The sequence below is a fragment of the Scomber scombrus genome, chromosome 3, assembly GCF_963691925.1.
Source record: "Scomber scombrus chromosome 3, fScoSco1.1, whole genome shotgun sequence".
Lineage (NCBI taxonomy): Eukaryota > Metazoa > Chordata > Actinopteri > Scombriformes > Scombridae > Scomber > Scomber scombrus.
In genome coordinates this window covers 15,675,270-15,700,949 of record NC_084972.1, presented here as the reverse complement: position 1 = coordinate 15,700,949, position 25,680 = coordinate 15,675,270, and the positions used below count along the sequence as shown (strand labels likewise).

Here is a 25,680-nt window from a genome sequence, read left to right as displayed (position 1 = left end):
ACTTGTTACTGACATTTGTGCAACAGAAGACAACAAGACATTCTGGTTACTAGGTCAATATGGCAGAACTAAATTCATATGACAAACAGACCCACTGCATTTTCCTTTGGCACCAATATGTCTCTCCAAAATCTATATGCTGATAAAATGTTACATCATACTGTGCATGGGACATGTCAGTACCAATAACTCAAATAGCAAGAGAAAAAGTGAGCAGAGATGCATTGCTTCAGTATTTTGACTGCAGATAGTAACACAATGACTACACTATCAGGTATTGATAAGAGTGTTGTGCTCTGTGTGCTCAAAGGGCAGCTTGCAGCACAACTCTAGAGCTAATAACCAGCTCAGGGCCAGACAGAGTCCCATCCTTATATAACATAATGATAGGACCTTGCTTTACTACAATTTCAGGGGCAGAAAACATTTTGGCTAACCAAAAGGAAAACTTTTATCTGGACTTTGCCCCCTGATAGTAGTTGTAGTCATTACTGGCACTAAAGTCATGCTTCTCTTTGGCAGAGGCCTTTGGTTAATGCCTCACAGCAACATCAGCTCAGTTAGAGATGTTGAAATCAGTGTTTTCATGGCCTTGCACACTCTAAACTAAATCTCTCTCTTCCTGCTGTAAAGAATTATCAAACGTCTGTGTTCAGTGTCGGAGATAAGTGGCAGCAGTCACGGTGCCCCACCTGATTGGTTTTTGCTGGGTCCTACTGGACCGAGGGGGCCATTGCTAAATGACGTCAGGCTGTCCCTTCGCCCACCACTCCGATGGAAGTTGCCATAGTAACGGTTCACCAGAATCTGCCTCAGTGCTTCGCCCTATGAGAGGAGAAGAAAGGGAAGGATATAATGACATAATGTCAGCTGCATGGTGAGAGGAGAGGTTGTATAATAGGGATAACATGCATCATCAGTGATATACAGTGCATTTTAGATCTCCATACACCCCCCCGACCTCAGAAAATGATAGCCTGTTTACCATCACAACCACGCTCTGTAATCTATAGTTATTATATGGAGCAAATTTTCATTTTAAATATTTAATTTAAAGAATTCCTGCACTTCAAGTTTCTGCACAAGATACATTTGCTGATATAACCCAACGTTTATGTCATATACCACCCACCTGGCCAAAACTGTTATGGTTATTATCAGCAGTAGTGACCCTGTGTAGTGGCAATGTGAGGTCCTGGTTTTCACTTAGAAAGACATGGGGCCAACCTTCCCACACTGTGACTCATCCACTGTTGAGCAGTCAGCCGCACGACTTTGCTGTTGTTATGGCAACCACAGCCCATAGCTACCTGACAGACCTCCCATGGGATAAAGTGAAGGAAATGAAAGAGAAGGTTTTTTTTGTGTGTTTGTGCGTGATTATGTGCAATTCATTGTCAGCTGTGGGTGGTCCTTGATAGACGACGGGGGCATTATGTAAGCTCTGCTGCCGTAGTTATGCTCTGGAGGTCACGATTATCTTATGTAGGAGGGGTGAAGACTATATTTTCATCATTTATTGGCAGGAGGTTAATCAAATATACGCATTGCGCATGATCAATCATAGTTACAAGAGTCACCTGGTCTCCTGGGGTAATAATCCCCTTTTTCTTTGGTCTTCAGTCATGAGCTAAACCCATTTTAGCTCCTCTCAGAACATAATCTGATTCAGAATTTATGAATCAGAATTAGTAATTTACTGAAACTACGAAGCCACAATTCTGGCAAACCTGAGCAAAGCAAAACTCACTTTAGATAAGATGAAATTATTTTAAAATGGATACATGGCTGTAAATAATATGTCAGTGATTAAACTTCTTGTTAGGGACATTTAATCAAAAGATAAACAGCCATTGAACATCCCTCCTCGCAAGAGAGGTATGGTCTCCTCTTGCAAGCAGTAATGATGTATTCATTAACTCCAATCAATACTGTTATTTTGGAATATTGATAAATAGAGCTAGCCTCTTTAATGGAAACACCTGAGGCTCTCTAAAGTCACTGCATTGCCATAAAGAGCATCAGAGAAGGCAGGCAGAAGCAAATGTGGCGTGCAAGTTATCACATTTCTTTTCTATTCTTCTTCCAGTTAAATTATAACTGTGACAAAGAGGTTAGATGTTACTTGAGGCTTTTAGGTGGAGTCAACAGTAATAAAAAAAGCAAGAATCAGGTAACAAAAGGCTGTTGCTTTATGTCTGCAACATGATAAAGTCTCATCATGAATCTCAGTTGTGTTGGAGTTTATGGTTAAGCTGCCATGCTGTACCTACCCTCTTCTGGTCCTCCAACAGCTTCTCAGGCTGGTTCTGATCCAGCTGCTGGGTGCAGTGAGGAGTGTGAGCACAGCGGCCAAACAGATACAAACACAGGGTTAATATTCATGCATTGCAGAAAAAGGCACAACATTTCAACTGTTGCAAGGTGCCATGCAAAGGTCTGCTCAGAGTAAGTTGCCATGCTTTCAATTCTAGGTTCACAGGCAATGTTATGGATGTGGAGGGTTTAGAGAGCTGGGACAGGAGATGTGTGCCGTGTTGACAATTAAAATATTAAGGAGCATGTCAAATGTGATTGGAGCTTTAGTTCATTTTCTAAATCAGTTAACTTCACTGTATGTTGTTTCTCTCACATTCTCATCTTGTATTTATTCTTCATTTTAGTTGAGTTTTCAAGCTTTTGTTTTAAAGGAATAGAATAGCAGTTTGTGGAAATTATTTACTTCCTTGTTATATGATCTAGATGAGGGAATTTCATGTCAGTACAGTAAATATGAAGCGGGAGCCAGCAGCAGGTAAGCTTAGCTTGGCATTAAGACTGGAAACAGAGGAAACAGTTAGCCTGGTTCTGTTCACAGATAACAAATTAGCCAACCCGGCCGTATTTTCGAGGAGGCGCAACAACCAGCACGAGCAGTGCTCCGACTGTTTGGTATTTTCCTGACCGTGGCTTTGCCTTTCTTTATGGTATTTTGGTGACGAGCACAGAGAGCACGGTGCACAGGTAGGAGGAGAGGTGCAAACAGGTGGGAGGTTCATTCAAATGAAGAAGTGCAAAGCCAGGTGTTGTATTTTGGTTGAAATTTGGTCCTAGATGTTGGGCTGAAAATAGATATCTGACAACCATGTCTGTTTCTGGCACTACATCAATCTGCTGCCAATCTGTTCATTTTATCCACAAAAGCACAGAGGTTCACTATGTTTAGCTGCATTAAATTGCCTGAAATCGACACCAGGCTGCTACAGAATAACCACACACACCTGTGCACATCAGACTGGTGGGTTATAACTCCTTATTCTGCATGTTTATGAATGATACGTGAGGTCACTAGTGCTTATCATGGTGGTATGCATGATGAAGCCCACGCTGTCTGTGTTCCCAATACCTACCACGTTTTGTTATTGCACTTACACAGTTAAAATAGGGCCCTATATATTGTATGTTTAAGATGTACAAAAAACAAAATGTAAAAACAGCAGGTTGTAGTCTTACAGGGGACTAAAGGGGACTAAAGACAAGAAAGTAAACTGATCTATTTCCCAAAATGTCAAAATATTCTTTAACATTTAAGAAAATGCAAAAATGGAGCAAAAACTGAAATCACACTGGATCTATCATTTATATGAGTTCTGGGAAACGCAAAGCACAAATACTGAAATACACAAACATGATCTTTCCTGTTTGTTTTCTAATTTCTTTAATGGTTCACACAAACAATAGGAATTCAGGTGAGACACCATTTTGCAGTTTCAAAATCCAGAACTGGTACAGTATGTACAGTATGTGTGCACCAAGGGAAAAGGAAACTGGTTAAGGCAATGCCCCACATAAATTGTTATGTAAAAAGACACACTAGGAGGGGCAGGCAAGGAGAGAGACAAGGGGCGATGGGGTTAGAGTTACATCATCACTCCAGAAGGAACTAGGCCATTAAACCAGTGACACAGAGCTGCTTACAGTGACCATCTGTCACCAAAAACATAGAGGGCAAGAGAGAGAGCAAGTGAAAGTTGGACAAGGAGAGAGAGAGAGAATAACAAACACTTCACAGAGAGGATTTACATACTTTGACAGTTGACTTGTCTCTCTCAGACAAGGTCAAGGGCATGATGTTTGTATCTCTATTCAAGGGTGTGTTTACATTTGATATGTAGTCTTGTTACTGACTGTAATCACCAAATATGGTATGTTAGCAGGGTTTACCAACAGTATATACTTTAATGACTCCACTATGTAGTAGTCAGACTTGTTGACTCAAGCCACAACTCTGATATTAATATTCTTTAGATTAACTTGACGTAATAGAATTAAAAACCTTGACTCTTACTTTAATACTAATGACTTGTGACTTCACTTTAAACCAGCCACTTGACTTGATCAAATACGCTCCTTGATATTTGGTGAGGGAGTTTCACATAATAGAAGCATAAGTACAACTTCCACCTGAGTTGATGTCTAAAAATATTTCTCACTCAAGGAATTCACAGCCATGCTTTATAGAAATGGGACACACATGTTAAGGATTTTTTAAATTATGCATTATGGACAATAGATATGTGACAAATTAAAGAAAAGCCAACATGAAGTGTCTTATAAGGTGTTGTACCCTACAGCTTCAGGGCTCTTTGGAATCAGTTATACTGTACAAGACTCTGAAACGCCACTGGGGAGATGCACTGGGTTACCAATTCCCAGAAGATATTGCCTCATGTGGCATTTTGACGACATATTAGTCCAAAATTTCTATACTATAAATGTTAAATTTGTTGAGCTCGTGTTACTATGGAGGCCATATCATATGATTTACACCATTTTCTTACTCATCAAACCAGCAAATCCTTCATGTCCTGTATGGAAGCATCTGTATTATTATGCTCTGCTGATTTATTCAGGTTTTTTCATAAATTTGTCAATCATCTGCAGACGTTGTTGCCACACATGCCCTTGCCCACTTGTCGAGAATATGGTGAAGGATGACTCGTATTACCATATCACTTTTTTCCACATTATTCTTATGCTCTGCAATTCTACTATAATATCCCTCCATGTAATTGTCGACAGACTGTTCTTGCTGACACAATCATGTCCTGTATTGAAATTCTTGGTCACCTGAGGAAGAATTGCTCTTTTGTTTTTCCTTGCATTAATCCTCCTTTATTAATCCATTAATGCAAAAGCATCACGGTCATCAAATGTGCACTGTTGACCACAATTTCTGATCCTATTTACTTATGTCCCACAGATTCCATAGGTCTAAATGCAGATGTCACTTTAGTCACTGTTCCTATTCAAACAGTAGCGAGTTGATCAGTCTTTGTGACTGAAGCTCCTGCTATCTATGCCCCAACCATGAACCCTCTTTCAAAGTCATTTAGATCTTTTCCTCTTACCATCTTGATAAAAAATCTGAATCAACTGGGCCTACTCGGCACTTTTATGCATGCCACAGAGCATGATTGAATATTAACTGCTTAATTACAGCATATCATAATTATGTTTCTCCACTCATTTATTCAGGCTTTTCATTCATTTGTCTATGTGCAGCTAATCGCCCCCAGTCTGACCACAGACACCACAGACGAACCCCCCACATCTGCCACATCCGCCCCGACTACAGTGAATTCCACCAAACTGGAAACTCCCCGGGGCAAACCCCTGATTAGTCTCACACCTCTCAGTTCAACAATAGAGGAAATGTATTTGCGCCACACGCACATAGGTTGAATTCTGCATAATTTCGCTGTTTTTCTGAAAGTGCATAAATAAATATGCCTTTACATTGTTGCAGGCTGAGTCATTAGCGGTGAATGACATGAACACTCGGGTTAACCACTTGACTGTTTGTTATGTGCAGATAGGAAAGCAAATTACTTTTTTTTATTTAACTGGGCTCTACCTTTTTCCTTGCAGCTCACCCATTTCTACTAAAACTGTAAAAATAAATGTCTGTCTTCGGAGTGGACACCACACCGCTGTGAGTGTGGAAGGAAATATATTAAGTAAATAAAAAAGGAGCCAGATGCTATCTTAAAATCTGAAAGTTGTAAAGGAGAAAACTGTTTTTCCTTCTATTGATCCACGCATACACTTTCCGAAGAAACAGGGATGAAACATGACTTACTCCCAACATGGAGGGCTTGCATAACTACTTCGACTAGACCACACACACGAGGCCAGGTGAGGAGGGGAGCCTTTAGAGCAAAAGCCCAATACTCCTCTGGCTCTTACATAACTCTGACAGCCAAAGAGCAATGAATTTTGCTGATAATCACCTCCCTGACATTTAGCAACATTGGAGAGGTCAAAAATGTATCTCATGTTCTCTATTAAAAAAGAAGAAGATAATACTTGTTGTGCAGGACAATATAAACCTCCTTCACAGTCTGTGACCTATATGATCCAAATTTCCTGTTAAACAAGCTCTTATATTCGCCCTGTTCCTCTTCATTCATATACCACTGTTCAACTTACTCAAAGTGCAACAGAGGAGACAAACACTAACTACGAACCTAAATATCACAGCTCCACAAACACTCACAGGCAGCTTCATTAAGTTTACACAGAGTGGGTGTGTGTTTGCATCCGTGTGAGAATAGGTGTGAGTTGAAGTGGGGAGCATTTTGAGTAGTGAGGAATTTTGTCACAATGATCTAATGACGCCAAAAGAGAAGAAGAGATATATGGATAATGGCACATGGCGGGACGAACAGGTCTCCACTCAACTGCTACTCTTACATCAGAGCTGCTTTTCATGGGAAGACAAACAGAGATACAACACTTAACAGGTGTGAGTAGGGATCAAATATCTCTTCCACGCTCATGCAAAAAAGCCCCCCTGCTTCCACCCCCATACTTACAACTTACACTTACACACACGCACAGGTGTGCACACACGCGCACACATGCACGCGCTCAACGGCAGTGTGGGTAAACAGCTCCTCCACACTTTTATTGGCAATTACTGCTGAAGGTCACACATCAGCGGAGGGGCTGAGTTCCAGGAAAAAAAAGCCTGGTTCTTATGTAACCTCAGCCCAGAGTTGGCAGAGGCCCAGGAATCGTGCAGCTTGCAGGCAAGGAAAACTAGGACACAGCCTCAATGACTGCCACAGCCCCTCACAGCCTCACACGCTCACTAATTCACACACATAGGCTACGTAGACACACAGCCACAGTGCCCCCTATTGGCACTGAAGGGAGGCACAGGAGAAACATCCTACTTAGGAGGTGAACGTTCACCGAGGCAATTAAACACCTTGATGAAAAAGAAAGCAGGAGGGGGAAGGAGTTGATATGGCTTTTATGGTTTGATCATTTTCATCTTCCTTTCTGTAGAACCAGACACTAGTGCACAGATATGGAAAGGCAACCTATATATTATTAGTATTTTTCTGTCATCCTTATATCACATTCTGTTACTTTATCTTGTATCGAAATCTTTATTAAAATATATGATCATTGTCAGCAGATGCATTGCTATGTTCATTTTGTGTTCATTTTTGTGTCTTTTATAAAAAAACTAAACAAACACATCCTGACCCTGACTCTTTTCACATCTGTTATCTTTTTTGACACTCGCTTGCCTAACAGGCCTGAAGAATAAGTACTTTATAATAATTTAACTGGAACTGATGTTTAAATGTACAGTAAATATCCCAGAAAGACCTCTACGTGATATGGTGAAAACGTAGGAGGAAAGTAGGGCATGTAAACGTCCAATGTGAGGACAGTGAGCAGATACAAACGCAGCTTTGGCAGCTGGCCCAGCCAGCAAGTGACTCACCTTGGAGCTTGGAATAACACGACTCTGCTGAGCAACACGCAGTCAGCCACAGCACACATCTCCCCTATCTCTATCTCTCTGTCTTTCTCTCTTCCTCTTTAGTTGATCTGCCTGCCATTTATGACAGACTTTGCAGCAGGTGTTTGAGACAGAATCCACTATTTGGTACCAGCCGTGCCTGGAGCCCCCACTAACTATAAACACACAGCCACAGCAGCAGCTACAGCACAGTTACAGAACAACTTCTACAGTGTTACACATACATAACAGACAGGAGCTCAGAGAGACAAGGGCACATATAGAAGAAAAAAGAGAAACAACCTTAGGCATTTCCATCTCATCATCAAAGGCCCTGAGCTGAAAGAGAACAGAGGGTTTAGAGGGGTTATACAATGACACAGGAAGGAGGAAGCTAAAGCAGAGGTCAATGATACAGCATGACATGTTAGTGAAGTGAGTGTGACTGTGGATATACTTATCAACTTCAGCCGCCCAGAAGAAGTAGGATTTATGAATGGGTATTACCCACAGTGAGCAGATTTAGTGCAGTCTCACACAGTGGTGACTGTGACTGAAAGATTTTCTGAGAAGCGTCTGAGAGGTGACCAGTCCTGATTTTATTGACTGCAGAGGAGAATGTGACTAGAGCTGCATATGTCAGCAGAGACCAGTCAATTCATTTCAAAATAAGGCTGCTCTTGGCAAGTAGTGAGTGTGCAGTGCAGTACGTCAGCTATGACGCACAGAAATGCCATCAGAAATGTTCCCATACATTGAAATGAAAACAAAAAATACACAATTAAAATTCTAGGAGATGAAAGAAACTGCTTAACTTTTGACCATAAGAAATCCTTTTAAACACTAGTGGAGTACATCAAAAGTGTAAAGCTAAGTAAAAACAAGGCCATTTTGTTTTTGGATGTTTTTCTCAATACAAATCATACATATTTGTGTAAAATCTGGCATGTACAGTGTATGCAGACATACCGCATTTACGACGTTTATCATGCCACCTGTGTTTTCTGTACTTCTCCTACCTTCTCTCCATAACCACGGTCTTTTGTCATCATCTCCCGCAGTGTTTGCAGAACTTTGATGCACAGTCTTTCCTCATTTTCCTCCAGCAGCTGCTTGGTGTGTTTGATCAGCCTGCACAAGTGCATGAATTCATCAAGTCTCATTTATAATGAGCACATCAACTCAAATCAGAAATATGTGTTGTTGCTTGAAGAAGATATTTGTGTTGCCTACTTGCATATGAACCCTCCGCTCTCACACTTCTTGCGTGAGTCTGTGTTTTCTGGGAAGAGAAGCTCAGGCCGATGCAGCACGTCCACCAGAACTGACAACTCGGCCTGGACCAACGGACGCAGACGGTCCTCCAAAGCTGACACAATATCCTACAGCCCAGAAACAATGTTACTGCTTGTATGAATGCACACACATGAATAAGCACAACTACACACACACATGCTGTACCTGGAGCCTCTCGATGATGTTCCTATAGTCCCGTGATGCGGTCACCACAGAGTCTCTACAGGCGGCATTGCGAGCAGAAAGTCTCCAGCTCATGGCTGTCTTCTGGACAATGTTGTTGGATTTCACAAACAGGTTGTTCACCTGGTTGTCCAGGTCCACAGGGATGGCTATTGCTCTCCCTTTGGCTGGCAGGCACACACAGACACACAGAGATAATGTGAGGATCATTGCAAGTAGTTTTTTGAGTTTTTTGCTCAAAAGTCTCACCTATCTGTAACTGATTTAGACCTTTTAAAGGGAGGGCTTGAGAAACAGGCATTTTTAGAGGTTAATTTGAGTGTTGAGATGGGTGTTGATCTTACCAACATCAGAGAGTACTTTGATACAGTTCTCAACCGAGCCCTTCTGGATGGGGACCAACCAGTTGCAATGGTAGACCCTGAACACTGCCTGCAACAGCTGCACAAAGACTGGCTGTCTGGTCTGAGAGGAAGATAGAAGAGAAAAGGCAGAGAGGCTGATGGTTATTATATTTATCTAGCTGGAAGTGACTCCTCTAGTCTTGAAAGAAACACAGAAAGAAAGATGCCCCTCTTTAACATGAAAGGTACCCATCTGTCATCTACTGCACCAGCAATCTGGACCATTTTAGTATTACACACACAAATCTCTCTACACAGTGCTGTAGCTGAACTAGTGTGACAGCACCTGTAGTGAGACCAGCATGCTGACTCAGTAGTGGATTGTTGCTTTTCCAGGAGACCCATCAATCCCTGAGAAGACATTTGCCCAAAATCTAGCCCAGCACAAATCAATTAAAATGTACTGCTTACAGGATGCTCATAGAGTAGGCTACATATGAAAAGAACAGCATACACACAGTTAAGAATAGCCTCTTACAGCCCACAAGAATCTGCAACACCCAAATGTGCGCTATATCCCAGCTGAATTAAATTGCAAGAGGTACCTGAAATATTTTTCCCAACAGAGAGGCCTGCAGCAGAGGATACAAGCAGTGAAGAAATCAAACATGCGCAGAAAATAGTCAAGATGTGTCATACATACAACACACTGCATTACTGAATACATTACTATACATTTTAGATACATCTAAAGTGCTCGAAGTGTGAGTTTATAAACGAAAGCGCAAAAATGTTTCTTTCGTGATTACATCATAGTTGATTAATTATTATTATTCACGTGTAATAATAGGGAGCTGCAGATGTTACAGGTCTAACAACTGTCTTATGTATATTTCACAGAGTTATCAATTTACAACAAAGACCATTTCTAGTAATCTATGAAAGGTGCCACACAAGAGGGGGAACTTTTTGCGTACAAAAGGCGGAACTCTGTGTGCAGATTACCAACGAAGTAGAACTTTCTAAAAAGTATGATAACCAGCACCACTGGATGCCAACGTTTGTGGTCTGCTGACAGCATTAACTTCGTAATGCAAGTGTAGTTCTACTGAACTATGAGTAACACACAGCTGATTAACACATACAGATGGGAAGAGAAGGGGAGATGAGGTGAAAAAAATCATTCCCCTTAACGACTTGCAGTAATGTTAATCAGAAGAAAAATTTTCCAAAGTAGTACTGGTTTTACAACTTAGGGAAGCACTTACAACAAAGGACACTATCTAAAAGTCAGGCTTTTCAATGGTGAGTTTATAATAACACGGTACAGCTAATAAATGTTCTGTCTGTACTAACATACTTTCTGATGGCCACCTAAAGCAAATACATACACAGACTGGGGGTTATGGCCTGTATTTACTTAATAGTTATTAGGAGAGAGGACTCTGTCTCATTTTATCTCTCTTTCTTAGAAGAGGCATTACACCGCCAACACTCTCTTCACACTCACCAAGCTCAATGGTAGGGGTAATTTAAAGGTTTATTCTGAGAAAGATGACCTTTAAACAAGAGTGTGCACTGGACATTTTAAACATACTGTATGAGTCAAGGGTCATGACAAGGCTAGAAAGTTCATAGCATTACATCTCTTTCTGTCAACACAGTTTGAATGCAACTCTGCAGGTATGACTGAAATGTCTACAGCTGCTGTAAATCAAACCTACTTCAGTTGAATAACGAAGATCTAAATCTCACTCAGAATGTTTCCTTAAATTATATTTTCATGTGGATTGAGACTGGATTAATATTCACATTCATTCAGCGACTGCATATGCTTTTAAACTCACTTGTATGGTGCTTCATACTGCTGCTGTTTAGATGGTTGTGGTTACATACCTGCAGGCTGGTGCTTTGGTCAGAGAAGGGTGAGCTGAAGAAAGTGGTTACAATACTCATGACTGTCTCAGTCACATATCGCTCCAGAATGGTGTCTGCATGCTTGCGGTCACTTGTATTGTTGCACACCTGTAACCAACACACAAATAGCTCCTCATATTTCCATATCATTTTAATATAATAATTCAAAGTTACTGTTTTATCGGCGCGGCCAGATGTTGCTTACTCTGCAAATGTCAACCAAGAAGTTCTCAAAGAGTTTCCACATGTGGTTGGACGTGTAGATCTCCTTCATTTCCACCTCAGTGTCCACGTAGCAGTGGTTCAGGAAGTTGATATAGGCAATCTTTACCTGGAAGATTATGATTGTAATTCATGTAAATACGTGTTGGCATTCAGGGATGGTTGGCAGCCAAATATGAATGAAGAAGTAATTTTAATGGAAGAATCTAGTATAAAAATGATCAAACAATTCAACATTGATGCACATGACATCTTAGTAAGTATTTTAAAATGGTGCTTTATGAATAAGATGTTTTACTGCACAGTATGCACAGTGCAAAAGAGTAGCTACAATGTTAAAGATAATGAGCAGTTTGATTCTTTTAGGGGGTGTTTAAAAGTGTGTGTCAAGCATCTACAAAGTTTGCTTAATAAGTGACTTATTGTTGTTATCTCATAGCTGCAAAAACATCAGCATGCCTGTCTAATGCTCATCTTACCTCAGGGATGCAGTCCTCATGGGTCACCACCCGTACTATGTCATCCAGTGGTAACAAGGAGTTACACTTGATCTCTGTGTAGACATTCTTGCCCTCAGTGCACACAGCCAACAGCTCTACCAGGTGTATATGATACATCAGAGCACTGTTCTCATCCATACGATCCCGCTCTGAACGCATCATCTGAACCAGAGTCTGGAACGAGGCGCGATCATTGTAGAACACTAAAACATCTTCACCAGCATTCACAAGCTGTAGGAGGAACAAATAAACACATTTAGATCAGGACAAAAGGGTTCAGATTAGGGTTAGGGTTAAAAACTGTTGCATTGTTGAAATATCAGAGAGTTGGCCCGACCTCCGCCATGACGATGTCCTGACACTTTTTGATGAACTTATTCTCCGCTTTGACAATAGTCTGCAAAAACTTGAGGTACTGGACGTTGCGGCCATGTGTTTCAATGCAGTGGACAAAGTGCTGAACCACACGCTCATTGATCTCACTACACAGCTGGAAGTTGTTCATGAAGATATGCTGCATGGTAACGGCTTCTAATATCTGAAAGAGAAGTTGTTGTTGTGTTGTTGTTTGAAGTTTGAAGTTTGAAGTTTTTATTTGGCACAATAATAATAATACAAAAAGAAAAAGATAAAGAAATAACAACAAAAGAAAGGTGCAAGGTAGTGAAATAGAAAAAAATAATTACCATAAAAATAAAGCAAAATTATAATAATATTAAAAATAAAAATGTAAAATAAAACAAAAGTGTAGAAATGTGTGTGTGTGCATGCGCACACGTGCCTGTGTATGAGTGTGTGTACTACTTAGTGACCTGAGCAATCAGAGCAGCCCCTAAACTGCTCTTATACAGTATGTCTTAAAAGAAGAAAACTGTATGGAACTATTAAATTGATCATTCCAGAGTATTGTACCTCTGTATTTTAAGGAAAATTGACCAAGGGTAGTACGATACTGAGGAGGGTGAAGTCTTGTCAATTGTCTAGTAGTGTACTTATGTAATTGTGAGTTGACTTGGAAATATTCACTGAAAGGTTTAGGAATGGAATTTGGAATATACATATACTTGAAGATAAAAATGCATATTTGGTATATATTGATCTGAAAAATTGTCATTATCTTGAGTTTTTGGAAAAGGGGAGCAGGAGGATCTAGTCGTTTTGAAAATGAAAAATGAAAATTCTGAACTAGATAAATACTATGGAGGTCGGAGGCATATGTACTGGCCCAAACGATGTTGCAGTATATGAGGTGTGGATAAATCAAGCTATAATATAAAGTAAGTAGACAGTTCTGATAAACCAGGTCATGAATTTTCCTGATCAGTGATTTTGTACATGGAGAAGTATGGAATGGTGCATTGACTGCTCACCCCTGGGTTGAGGAAAAGATTGATGTGCTTGTGGAGCAGAGCTTGGTTCTGCTGGTTTCCTGCACAGAAGTTCTGTAGGAACTGATGAGCTAGCTTCATGATATCCTGCATACGCAAATCTTCTCCCTGGGAAAATGGCAGATGAAGGTTAGTTTACTTCTACACAGACAGATTGTCAGTGAGCCACATCTAATCGAAAGACACTAATACCTTCTCATATGGGATCTGTAGGAGCTCAAGGACCACCCCGTGAGCCCCCATGTTCCTCAGCAGCCTCTGCTGCTGCTTCTTGCTCTTCCTGCCTGACAAACCTTCTTGGACACACAGCCTGCTGAGCCTCAGCAGGATCTGGGAGGAAAGTGAGGAAAGAAAAAACATGTCAGGAGGTCTCTAGGGCAATGCAACAACATTTGCAACTTAGCCAGATAATGTTCACAAGTAAGATAATTACCTCTTTCACCACCCTGTAGTTGTAACTGCTGGTGCTTTCTGCTTTTTTTGGTTTGTCTGTGCCCCCCAAGTCCCCCTGCAGATTACACCAGAGAAAATGTGTTAGAGTAAAAGGCCTTAGTGTCAACTGCCTTTTCAGTGTTTGTGTTCAGTGGTTGGTTCTTTTAATATACTGCACCCTTTTATGTTCTGCCTCAGCGGAAAGCCCTTCTCCTGCATCCATGCCCTCATCTGGCCCTTGCCTCTTGTACACCCAGAGCTCAGACTTTTCTACGATGGAGCGCAGCTGGTCCAGGTCCGACTTTATTTGCTTGTAATTTTCCACATCTTGGCTGGTGACCAGCAACTGGACCTGTTAATGCATACAGTAGTGGTTTCAATATGGAGTACAGAGCAGACTGACAGGAATAGAACAATGATGCTGAGGCCGTTTCAATTGTTTCTCTTACATTGTGTAATTTCACGTGTGTATGCATGTATGTATCACAGCCGCTCATGGTAGCACCTGAATTTCCTACTACTGACTACATATTTATAGAATGAGTGCACCTATTTAAAATGGTAATCATAGATTACATTTTAGATGTCTATATAAGTTGTTAGTTTACCTGCTTAAAAGCCTGCAGGACCTCCTGCCTTTGACTGAAGTGCCTGAACAGCAGGTGGAGAGCTCTGGACACCAGGGGAGGATAGTCATGCATGGTTAAGTGGAGAAGGACCCTCAAGAAGGTTCGGCCACCATGATCGTCCAGGTCCAATGGGTTGTTCTCTTCACTGGACACACATACAAAACATAATCAAATGAAACCCTGTCCTCTTTTGCATTGTTTTGTGACTCCTTCTGCATTAAAACTGTGATCACCTTCCGCCAAATATCCCTTCTGCCTGCTCTTCTATATGCTCAAAGTCCAATGCCCCTGAAACCACAAATATATTGTCAGTTCACTGGCCACACCATGTCCTCTGTAAGATAAATCCATAAATTAATCTAACCTGGCATATTGTTTGGACCCTCCACTGCTCCAGTTACAGATAAGTCACTCTGGGAGTTACTCTCATCAAACTCCCTCTTAAAGATAGACAGCAGGCAGGAGATCCTGTAGTCCAGGCGGACATTTAAGATGAACTGTAGAACAGGACAGAAGATAATGATAATGACAGAGTATGTCATACATGCTTTATATGGTGTATGTATTCACTGGGGTATGTCATTGCTCGTCCTTCACCTGCAGGATCTCAATGATCTTGAGCTTGGTGTCCATCACCAGTATGTCCTGTTTCTCCGGCTCAGTCTGAGTCTTTACTGTATCTCCGTTGGTGCTGTTGTTCAAAGTTGTGGGAAGGAAGCCCCCTCCTCTCAGGACTACTTGGGACATGAGCTCCCCAACGCCATGAATGGACCTCATCACATTACTGCCTGGAAACAGTCACACACATACATGCACAAGCCCACATATAAACTTCATGTTCGTGAGAAACTTGGACGTCCACTGACCCCCCCAGGGTGTTCAATACCTTTACTCTCATCGCCTTTGTCCAGCTTGTTGAAAGGGAAAATAGTGCTGACATGGACACAGTCTAGAATAGCCAGCAGGATCTTGGTTAGTCTAAGCAGGTCACTGAAGTTGTAGAAGCCAAAATAAATCAAATTCCGGGCCAGATTCACCACCTAAACAAGGAAGATTGTTGTATTATTATAATATTATTATTATTATTATTTAATTTTTGTGATGTCACCATCATGGTGCACTTGTGAGTATGATCCAGAATGTGTCTGACTGACCTCAAAGGTGAGCTTGTTCTTCTCTTTATCTGCAAACGGGAAACTCTGACACACCACATCTCTGAGGTAGTTTTCAACAAACTCCATTGTCTGTGAAAATCGCTCTTTAATTTCATCTTTAGATGTTCCATCATTGTCATAACTACAAGTAGACAAAAGACAAATGAGTATAGGACCTGAAAAAACTACGAACACTCAACAAATCAAGTATATTATTAAATATTTAAAATATAATATTTACTACAACAGTATTTAATTTGTCCATTAACTTACTCGTCAATGGCAATTTCTGAAGGGATCTCAGACCAGAGTCGTGCGTATTTGACAGGCGTGACCTGCTCCTGAGGGTCACGGTCCACATGCATGTGCAGCATCATGCGGCAGAAGGAGGCTCGTAGGTCATAGGGAAGGTCTTCATCTGACATGCAGCGCAAGATCAAATCCACATCCAGTTGGCCAGAGATCTTGTTGATGGCCAGATATTGGCGGTCCAAACACATCCTGGCAAACAGGTTCAGCTGGTACCTGTAGCAGCACACACATACAAGTCATACTTATAGTACATTTAAAAAAGCAAAACTTGCTTTAACCTTGACAATTCATGACTCTACTCCAGCTCAATATAAAGTCACAAAAATTCTCTCCGGCAAATCAAGTGGAAAATAAAGTCCAGTAACTACCTGTAGTAACTGATGACCTCCTGATCCTCCTTCTGGCCCTCCTTGGCATCCTGGGCCAGCTCCCTGATGCTTTTACTGCGGATCTCTTTATTGCTGTCCTTCCAGAACAACCATACCTCTTCCTCATCCTCCTCTGACTCCACAGAGTTCTCCCCGAGCGGCGCTCCCTCAATCTCAAATCTCGATAGCACCAGTCTGCCGGAGGAGTAAAGGAGGACATTTTTTTGGTTGCAAACTGATGGATGTAAATGAGTTGGCATTTGTGAATAATATGAACACAAATGTTAGAACACAAAGCTTGATCATTTCATTACTGCTACCCTCACAAGTTGTTAGAAACAGAATATGAAGATCTTACCGCTTACAACTGTAAGAAGTAAGCAATTTACAAAACAGTCACAAAAAAGGGACCAGCACATATTTAGTGTTTTTACTTGATAATTGACTGAATCAATTGATTACCAAAATAACTATTGATACAGTTTCTGTCAACTGACTAATTAAATTTTTATCTAATGATTACAGCCCTATAACCCCTAAATGCTGCTTTATACCTTTTTAGGACATGCACTTACCAGATGGCTTTGAAATAAGGACTAACTCTACATGATACGTGACAGAATTTTTTGCATTTAATAAGAACCTGATTTGCTAAGGAGCTAACTAAAATCAATTTAACTTTATGCCGTGTTTAGATGTTATATAATGCATATTAGCATGCTGAGGGGAAAAAAGACAGAAAGACATGTACAATAGGTATAGGAGGGAGGACGTACTTAGTTTCTATTAAGATGTCTGCGTTAGCTGGATCCAACACTGCATTACAGATGAGCTCCTGTGTCACAGGGATGGACTTATTCATTGACACACACAAGTCTGACAGGTAGTCTAGGAACCTGGACACACACACACACACACACACACACACACACACGCACACACACACACACACACATACACACATACACAGATATGCAAAAATCAATCACCCATGATGCATTGTAAAAAAAGATGCAATCAGCAAAGATGAATTCAGACATGTCAGCCTACAAAATCCTGGTCTAAGAAATAAAATATACCATTTACATGTTTGATACATCTTGGTACAACAGATACATCACGCTCCAAACCAGTCTGTCCATAAGAATATCCTTAAATATAGTAAACTATAAAAATGTTCAGTAAGTGGCAGTAAAACATTTATTAAGTCACCTTAAATGTAAATTGGGTTTTATGTATGGCATATTTCCTTATCAGTAACACGACTGATATAGTTTACAATGTTGTCTGAGCATGTGCTTGAGCTGTAAAAGTCTTGTTGTATGCACTAACAAATAGGAGATGCTGTATGATCAGTATACACAGTTAACGATCAGGATATTCCTATTAACACATTATCTCTAACTATTTTAATATATTTGATTCCGTCTATAACCACATAGATGTACACTACGTTGGTGTACAGTGTACAGACACACACACACGCAAACCTGGGCTCGCGGTTCTTGCGGACCAGGCTAACAAATGTGTCAATCTCTGCAGCAGTGATATGTTTCTCCAGCAGTTTGCGGTTATTATGGAGCAAAGCTGTGATCGTGTCCTCTGCCAGAACATCATAGCCGATCTGTTTCTGCATGAAGCGAAACTGTTTGGCAATATACTCCTGTGGGACAGACAGAAAGACAGTCTGAATATACAAAAAACAAAATAGAATCACTGTGAAAATGTTCATAATTAAGCTGACCTACATCACATCCTCTACAATCATGTTAAAACATAATCTTGTTAAGGTCAGTTCATTACTTATACTGACTGATAGAGGTCATTTTGGAAGGCAAAGTCAAGCTCTCATTTGTCTGCAGAGCATGTTCACCAAACTGCCTCGTTCAGCCTGAATAGATTTTCCCTCTAACACTTACAATACAAGAGAAATTGACTTCTTCTTAGACAAGGGGATTCACGGATTTCACATTTGCAAACAGAAACTTGTGGCTGTGGTTCCACGCATTCTTATTACAAGAAAACTTTATAAAGGGGAAAAGCAACTGAGAATCGCATAATACACAGGATATTTGATTTTAACATATCAAATTCGGGCCACTTTTTGTTAGATAACCATGTCAGTGCTGCTACACAGCATCACATCATAAGCGTAATAAAAAAAAAAAATGGAATCCACTTTTTACTGAACTGCAGTTGCACGTACACCATTACAGGGCCACTGCTCATAAAGCAGAATTGAAGGCCTGACAAACTGTACCTGGTTCTTGCGATAGTCCTGCTGGGAGTGACGCAAAACCCGGTAACACAGGCGGCAGATGTGTCTGAAGGGGGCATGACGTTGGTCAGCCAGCTCCTCCAGTCGCAGCATGGGACCATCCCCACTGTCTGTGAAGGGAGCCTGCAGCAGCTTGAAGATCTGAATGCATGGTGACAGTTATAACCATATTACCGTTGAAAGACAAAAATAACATGTTGATACAAATCTGACAACCATGCCACTTTGAGCTATGATAAAGTGTGTAACAAAGATTTAAAGAGGAATTAGAAGGAAGTTTAATCAGGTTCAAACAAGTTCCCATTCAATGGAAAACTTGTATTTGTGCTGCATGCAATAAGGCAATACCTGCTTGAGAATATTCTGTTCTCTCATGAGTTTCTGCCTTTCCCTGTTTGGTTTGTTAACCATGATCTCGAGCACGTCCTGTCCATTGTTGGGAATGTCCACAACAAAGAACACCAGATCCTCCAGAAGCTTAGTGACCGCTCTGGATGTACATTCAAAGAAAGAAAAAAAAAAACAAAAGACAAAAAAAGAAAAAACACATGACTATTTTGTTAGAAAATTAAATAAGAAATTTAAAATCTTGCACCACTATTTATTTTATACCTCCTTTCATTCTGTGTGATGGTGCCTTTTTCCAGCTTTCCAGCGATAGAAGCCAGCACTTTACTGGCATCATTGGCAAAGTCAAGGTCTCTCACTTCAGCCGGGGAGACGGGCACAATTGCAAAAGCTTCTTTGTCCTCTTTGAGTGCAGAGGTGCCAATCTGCATTTAGAAAAGAAATGTACAACTTTTTCATCCATGAGTATCTAGGACTTTTTGGTTGTTTGTTTTGTGCTGTACTTTACCTACATATAACAGGGGGAGACAAATATTATCAAGTTCAATTACAAATTAATCATCACAACAAGAGCATGTACAGACTGTGACCTTTAAGTCTATAACAGCACAGCAGGGAGGGGAAGCGGGGTAACAGAGAAGCAATTTTATTCAAAGACAATCTTAAGTTTACAACTGTTTATCTACTCGACTTCTATTACTGCTGACTCTGTGGAAACAGTACACAGTAGTGCACTGAAACTGTCACTCACACGCAGCATGACAGGCTTTTCCTCCTCCTTGTCAATTGGTTGGTTGGTGCTGTGAACCCATGTGTTGGTGCACAGATGTCTGAGACGCACATACGAGTTCCTGAAAACACATTTTAACATTTTTATTTATCAATCTGGCACTCAGTTCAAGGTGACACATGAATAGTCATATTTTAATGACACAAAAATGCATTTCTTTCCAAATATAATGACTGCCAAACACTGGAGACACAGAGCTCAATCTTTTTTTCTTTGGCATCCTGAAAATCAAATAAATAGCCAAATATAAACATAATCATTCTGCACTCAAAACCCTCAAAACTATGTGGGAACAAGAACAAACACAGATTGAAAAACGTGCTCATATGAACACACATCATTCATGTCAATTTACAACAGCTTCCTCTTACTTGAGATATACTAGTGAAATTCACAGTACATCGCGTAAAATCATGAGTCAAACACTGTTGTATTGAATTTGTCACAGTTAATAAAAAAGATTTATTGGTAGCACAAACATGCATTAACACATCAGCTCACACGCAAACAAGAGGAAGGATAACAAGGATTACTTTCGTGACAGTGTGTAATGTGAGTAACAGTAAGTCACACTCTCTTACGTTAACAAACTTTAACATGCACTCACACACACGTACACTTTTCACTGGTTATTGTTTTCCAAACATATTAAGATGACTTAATACAGAATGGAAGTCCCCTACCTTTATACATCTGATTGTTTTGTTCTTCACTGGAAACAGTGACATGCACTTCTCTATAATCATATTTGCAATACAACAGGTCTGAGTAGGTCTGAATCACTTTAACTCAACGCTCTGGCCTTCCTACCTGGGTACTAGTGAGTCTCCCCCTCTTAATGTGGTTGGATCTAGCTCAAATATGGAAGAGATGTCATTTCCATCAGGAACAGACACAAGGGTGTACATGACTTTGTCCTGGACGTTTCTCAAGCGGGCCCGCAAGGCTTCTTGTTCTGTGTCCAGCTGGAGGGAAAAGGTCAAAACACAGTCTGATCAGTAATTCAAAAACCACACATAGATGCTCAGTTTCAGCAACGTGTGTGCATCACGATTAATGAGAGTCAGGTATTTTAGATTAAGAGTTAAGTGTAACTGTGGGAAGATTTCTAGGAACTGAGTCTCAGCAGGGAAAAAGGAAACGGGCAATCACTGTTGACCGCTTTCCCCAAACGAGCAAAAAAGTCTTCCTCTGTTAAATTGAATTTTCCCAGTAAAATGTTGATTCAATAAACCACTACTGGTTGCTAGGAGAGACTTGTGACATAATGACTTCATGAGATCAATCAAAGTTTTGAATACATTTGTAGACTACACATAAAGACGTAAATATTTTTGTTCTGAATATTTCTTGTTTCATTTTGAGTCAACATAATGCAAATAGACCTCACATTAAATTTGGGAGTATTTTCTTTTGCCTGGGTCCACTGCCATACTTTGGCTCCTTTAGCTACATTTTTATTTTAATTGTTCAGGCAGTAAACCCAGGAACCGACTGACTGTGAGACAGTTTATTTGTCACTGCCTGGTCAGCAGATGTGAACAACTTCATGTTGACAGCCAAGAGAGTTCAGTGAGCTGTGGCAAAGAGCTGAAGTACCCTGACACAAAGATGCATTCATAGTTAAAGGGTGCCATCTGCTGGTCACTGAAGTGTTATACATGCTCATGCTGCAAATATATATATTCAGCCATTTACTGCTGAAAATGGTAAGTACTACAGTCATTGTAAAGCATTCATATTTCAAGGGACATTTTCTCTTCCCATTTTTGGGAAGAAGTCTTCTTGAAAGATTGTTTGTAGGGAATTTAACCCAGTGGTGATTTTAGACCCTTTTCAGGGGTGTTCAAGCACCCCTAAATTTGATCCCAGCACACCTAAAAATACATAAATTATCATAATTTTTTCCCCCCTAAAAATTCTTTGATATGACTTTAATTATTTTGTGAGCCCATCTGTTAAAGATGGGACAAACAATATATGCTACAGGTTCAAATGGTTTTATTTGAACAGGTTTAATGTACTTTAGTAGTTTTGTCATTGATATTGTCCTTCCCTCAGGGTTCATCAACTATCTTAGGGTCCTCTCTGTAGAAATCTGTGATTGTTTATTCTGAACCATTATTATTATACACTATAGTAGACCACTCAACTATGTATTAATATTTCTTGTTGCAATTTACGTTATCCAGTGAAATGAGTAATTTAGCAGGGGGTTACAACACTTGCAGGGCATTGTATGTCAACTTCTCATTAGGAGCTGAGCCCCCCCCCCCCCCCCCCCCCCCCCCCCTTAAGGTCTGATCCTAGAATCACCCCTGGTTTAACCTATGATTAAGTGAGTTAACTGGTAACAACAGTGTAAAACATACATATTGTTGCAATGGTTAGTTGCAGTTGAAACATCTTGGCCATAGGAAAGAGCAGTACTGATGTACTACATGATTTTAACAGACAGTGACAGCCAATTAGACTGTAGTATTTTCCATGGCCATTACGTTACATCAGTTAGGTTAGGTGTACATTAGACAATAATGAAAACAGCTTACTGAGGATCGGGACTCCAGGCACTCTTCTTCATAGTCCGGATTCACCTGCAAAAATACAAAGTAGTTCACTTTATAAAAAGGATATTTTCTAAGATACTGTTTTATGTAATAACATAATTTAGTCTAAATGAGTGTTTTCTTAGTCTTAAAATCTGTTTTATAGTCAAGTAGCACAGATTAAGTCATATGAACCATGAACATTTTTGCCACGTTGGTCATCATATTTACATCAACAATGACATCTCAACACTTTTTTGAATGTTAATACCTGAAGCACCAAGAGTTATGACAGAAGTAGAATTAGATCAATATATAGTATACTGATAAAGAAAAACATGATTCAGTTTATTGTGACGTTTCATTTAGTCAATGTCACCTAGCCCAACAACATGTAGTTACTAAAAAAAATGTTTGCAGTGGACTGACCTCCGCAGCCAGGTAGTGTCCGGTGGCTAGGTGTTTAAACCTGAACAGGCTGTTCCAGTAGCCTGCCCCCCCTCGACATGGATCATGTTGCACCACCTGAAACCAGGACACCCAGCGGTAACATATATATATATATATATATATATACCAATGCATTCAATTTATTAAAAAGGTGCTGATGCTAAGTGTGAAAGTGCTGGAGAAAAGATTTGCAGTGTTACTTTATATATAATGCTGGTATTCAGAAAAGCTACTACACTGAACAGCTAATCAGCAAAAACAATATTCTTACTTACCTCTATCTCCCATAGGGCTTTGCTGCTGGTTGCCGAGGTAGCTGACTGCCGTCCAGTAGTGCGAAGAAAAACGTACTGTTTTTTTCTGTGATCATCACATGTGAGGAATTTCTCCTGTTCTGCATGAAATAACCGTACCACATCCCCCTAAAGGGAGGGAGAATATTTGTCACTGCTAGAAATATTAAGTTTAACTTCGGCGGAGAAATGTATCCTTGAACAAATTTAAAGGACCAGTATGTAAGATTTAGTAGCATCTAGTGGTGAGATTGCAGATCGTAACCAACTTAAACCACTCCCCACAACCTCCCTTTCCAAGCATGTACTGTAGAAACATGGCAGTGCAACATGGCAGTAAATGTAAATAAAAAGGTAAGGAAAACACAGCTATTCTCATTTTCAGATGATTATATATTAATTAAAACATGCTTATGAAAATTATATTCGTTTTCTGCCAAACCTGTTCTGCTAGATCTCACGAAATTCTAAATACTGCACCTATAATAAATATATGTATTCTTGTGTCTCAACAACATGTTTCAAATTCCACAAGATGCATTCCTTGAAATGATCCAGAACCTATTCCAGTTACTATTTACAAAACACACATGATCTCTGCTTGTGACCGATGTGGACTGACACCAGTTTCACTAGTTCATACAGTACCTGTCAAGTTTGGACACACCTTCTCATTTCCAAGAATGAGAATGTGTGTGCAAACATTTGACAGAAACTGTATGTTCTGGTTTAATAGCTGTCATTCAGCCTATAATGTGCTACTGAGCATCCAATATGACATGATCTCACTTGTAAGCAAGTACAGTGGGCTGATAAAACTGAACTGGAACCAAACAAAACTACCAGCCCACTCAGTTCTGATGAGGAACATTATGCAACACCTACAGTTAGAGAAAATAAATATTCATGGAGAGAGATAGAGTGTAAACAAGATCTATACATTGCAGAAACATTTCATAAATTATTTCAATAGAGCCATATTGAACTCAGAATTCAGGAAGAAATCTGCTGATTTTGGTAATGTGACATTTCCATTTGTTTGTAAAATTATCTTTTGTATTTGACATAAAATGTGTTTTGTACCTAAGTCTTTATAAAATAAAATAAAACATAGGAAAGATGTGTTTCTCTGGTAGCTGCTGTGAGACAAACCCCTTTTAAGATGATCTCCTGATTGTCGCTCCATTTCATAAACAAGACAATCTTCCAGCTGGTGTTACAGTTGACTGAGTTCACCTGAAAAACAATCAGAGTTCGATATGACTGTACTGCAGGTATAATCTGCTGGCAGGGATCCTGCACAGTGGGAGCATTGCAACACAAGGTTAAAGGGATATTTTAGTGTTTGTTTTCATTTTTTCCCTCATTTTCCAGAGGGAGACAAAAATCACAGATGCCTATTTGTTTTTTAAAAATAGGATGGGAACATGCCTTCAAACTTTTCTACAGGTAAATATGTTGACTAGCTAAAACAAATTAAAAATGGAATTTCCATCCTTATAAAGTCATTCAAATCATTCAAATTGTGATTATATGTCACATTGCACTACTGCCATGTCAAGTTAGCAGGAATTATTTGATAATGTACTTGTTAGGACTGTTGAAGAGCTGCTGACCCACAATTTAACAATTAAAAATGGATATAAGTAGCAGTTGTAATAGTGAGAGATGCTACTTGGTGTTATAGAATTGTTCTAGTTTAGGTTCCTACCATTTTAATTATCTGCAAAATGCATGCAGAGTAATACAACACAAAACCATGAATTTGTCATTCTGGGCAAACAGGAAAATTGCTCAACTTCCCTAAAACTAACTACTGTTTCCACTTAACTGTCTCAGTGTCACAAAAATGATAGTAACTCTACTACCATGTGATAGAAAAATCATAAGCTTGCATGACCTTGCAGTTCCAGCTGCAGCCTACTGCGTAACAGTTCTGACTCTGGAGGACAGTAGAACAATCCTGTAGTGTTTTATATCAGGCAACTAATAATCAAGCAGCAGTTATAAGGGGAAAAAGTTAAAAATAAATGCTACACAGCCGACACTCCAACAGAAACATCAGAGGAGTGAAGATGCTGCAGCTCAGACAAACCTCATTGCATCCCGGATTATCCACAAGCTGGTGTGTGCTGGCATGAAGCGGCTGACCAGCGTTCACAGGGTTCAGTACCACTTTGTCACCAATCACCACCTGTCGTTACACACACACACACGCACGCACACGCACACACACCAAAATAAAATAAATGAAGAAATCTGAGGGTTGTACACAGTAATCCTGGCACAGGCAGAGGGACTTACATGGACTGCAGTGTCCATTGGCAGTGTTTCATCAAATGCCATGGGTACTTGTCTACTTCTACTTTGAGCACACTGCACACATTCTATTGCAATAATGTAACCTTGAATCTCTAACATCAGGGTTT

General features: G+C 40.1%; 1 protein-coding gene across 2 annotated transcripts in view; it reads right to left on the bottom strand.

Annotated features, from left to right (window-relative positions):
- Positions 1 to 25,680, bottom strand: part of LOC133978075 (inositol 1,4,5-trisphosphate receptor type 1-like) — a 72,716-nt gene that overhangs the window by 29,000 nt on the left and 18,036 nt on the right. The window contains exons 7-41 of one of the 2 annotated variants that reach the window (XM_062416420.1): positions 25,347 to 25,445; positions 24,404 to 24,487; positions 23,234 to 23,380; positions 22,938 to 23,033; positions 22,512 to 22,556; positions 20,773 to 20,927; positions 19,924 to 20,023; positions 19,437 to 19,597; positions 19,173 to 19,314; positions 18,807 to 18,965; positions 18,037 to 18,209; positions 17,323 to 17,442; positions 16,547 to 16,741; positions 16,140 to 16,391; positions 15,867 to 16,008; positions 15,599 to 15,752; positions 15,310 to 15,500; positions 15,077 to 15,209; positions 14,946 to 15,000; positions 14,692 to 14,857; positions 14,262 to 14,435; positions 14,085 to 14,159; positions 13,844 to 13,981; positions 13,634 to 13,759; positions 12,601 to 12,801; positions 12,243 to 12,494; positions 11,747 to 11,872; positions 11,521 to 11,649; positions 9,625 to 9,745; positions 9,263 to 9,447; positions 9,035 to 9,183; positions 8,821 to 8,932; positions 8,105 to 8,140; positions 2,274 to 2,318; positions 693 to 825 (exon numbers count right to left, since the gene is read on the bottom strand). In XM_062416420.1, the coding sequence (XP_062272404.1) occupies positions 693 to 825; positions 2,274 to 2,318; positions 8,105 to 8,140; positions 8,821 to 8,932; positions 9,035 to 9,183; positions 9,263 to 9,447; positions 9,625 to 9,745; positions 11,521 to 11,649; positions 11,747 to 11,872; positions 12,243 to 12,494; positions 12,601 to 12,801; positions 13,634 to 13,759; positions 13,844 to 13,981; positions 14,085 to 14,159; positions 14,262 to 14,435; positions 14,692 to 14,857; positions 14,946 to 15,000; positions 15,077 to 15,209; positions 15,310 to 15,500; positions 15,599 to 15,752; positions 15,867 to 16,008; positions 16,140 to 16,391; positions 16,547 to 16,741; positions 17,323 to 17,442; positions 18,037 to 18,209; positions 18,807 to 18,965; positions 19,173 to 19,314; positions 19,437 to 19,597; positions 19,924 to 20,023; positions 20,773 to 20,927; positions 22,512 to 22,556; positions 22,938 to 23,033; positions 23,234 to 23,380; positions 24,404 to 24,487; positions 25,347 to 25,445 (4,771 nt within the window). Of the gene's footprint in view, positions 1 to 692; positions 826 to 2,273; positions 2,322 to 8,104; positions 8,141 to 8,820; positions 8,933 to 9,034; positions 9,184 to 9,262; positions 9,448 to 9,624; positions 9,746 to 11,520; positions 11,650 to 11,746; positions 11,873 to 12,242; positions 12,495 to 12,600; positions 12,802 to 13,633; positions 13,760 to 13,843; positions 13,982 to 14,084; positions 14,160 to 14,261; positions 14,436 to 14,691; positions 14,858 to 14,945; positions 15,001 to 15,076; positions 15,210 to 15,309; positions 15,501 to 15,598; positions 15,753 to 15,866; positions 16,009 to 16,139; positions 16,392 to 16,546; positions 16,742 to 17,322; positions 17,443 to 18,036; positions 18,210 to 18,806; positions 18,966 to 19,172; positions 19,315 to 19,436; positions 19,598 to 19,923; positions 20,024 to 20,772; positions 20,928 to 22,511; positions 22,557 to 22,937; positions 23,034 to 23,233; positions 23,381 to 24,403; positions 24,488 to 25,346; positions 25,446 to 25,680 lie in introns of both variants that reach the window. The other variant, XM_062416419.1, reaches the window with a different exon arrangement.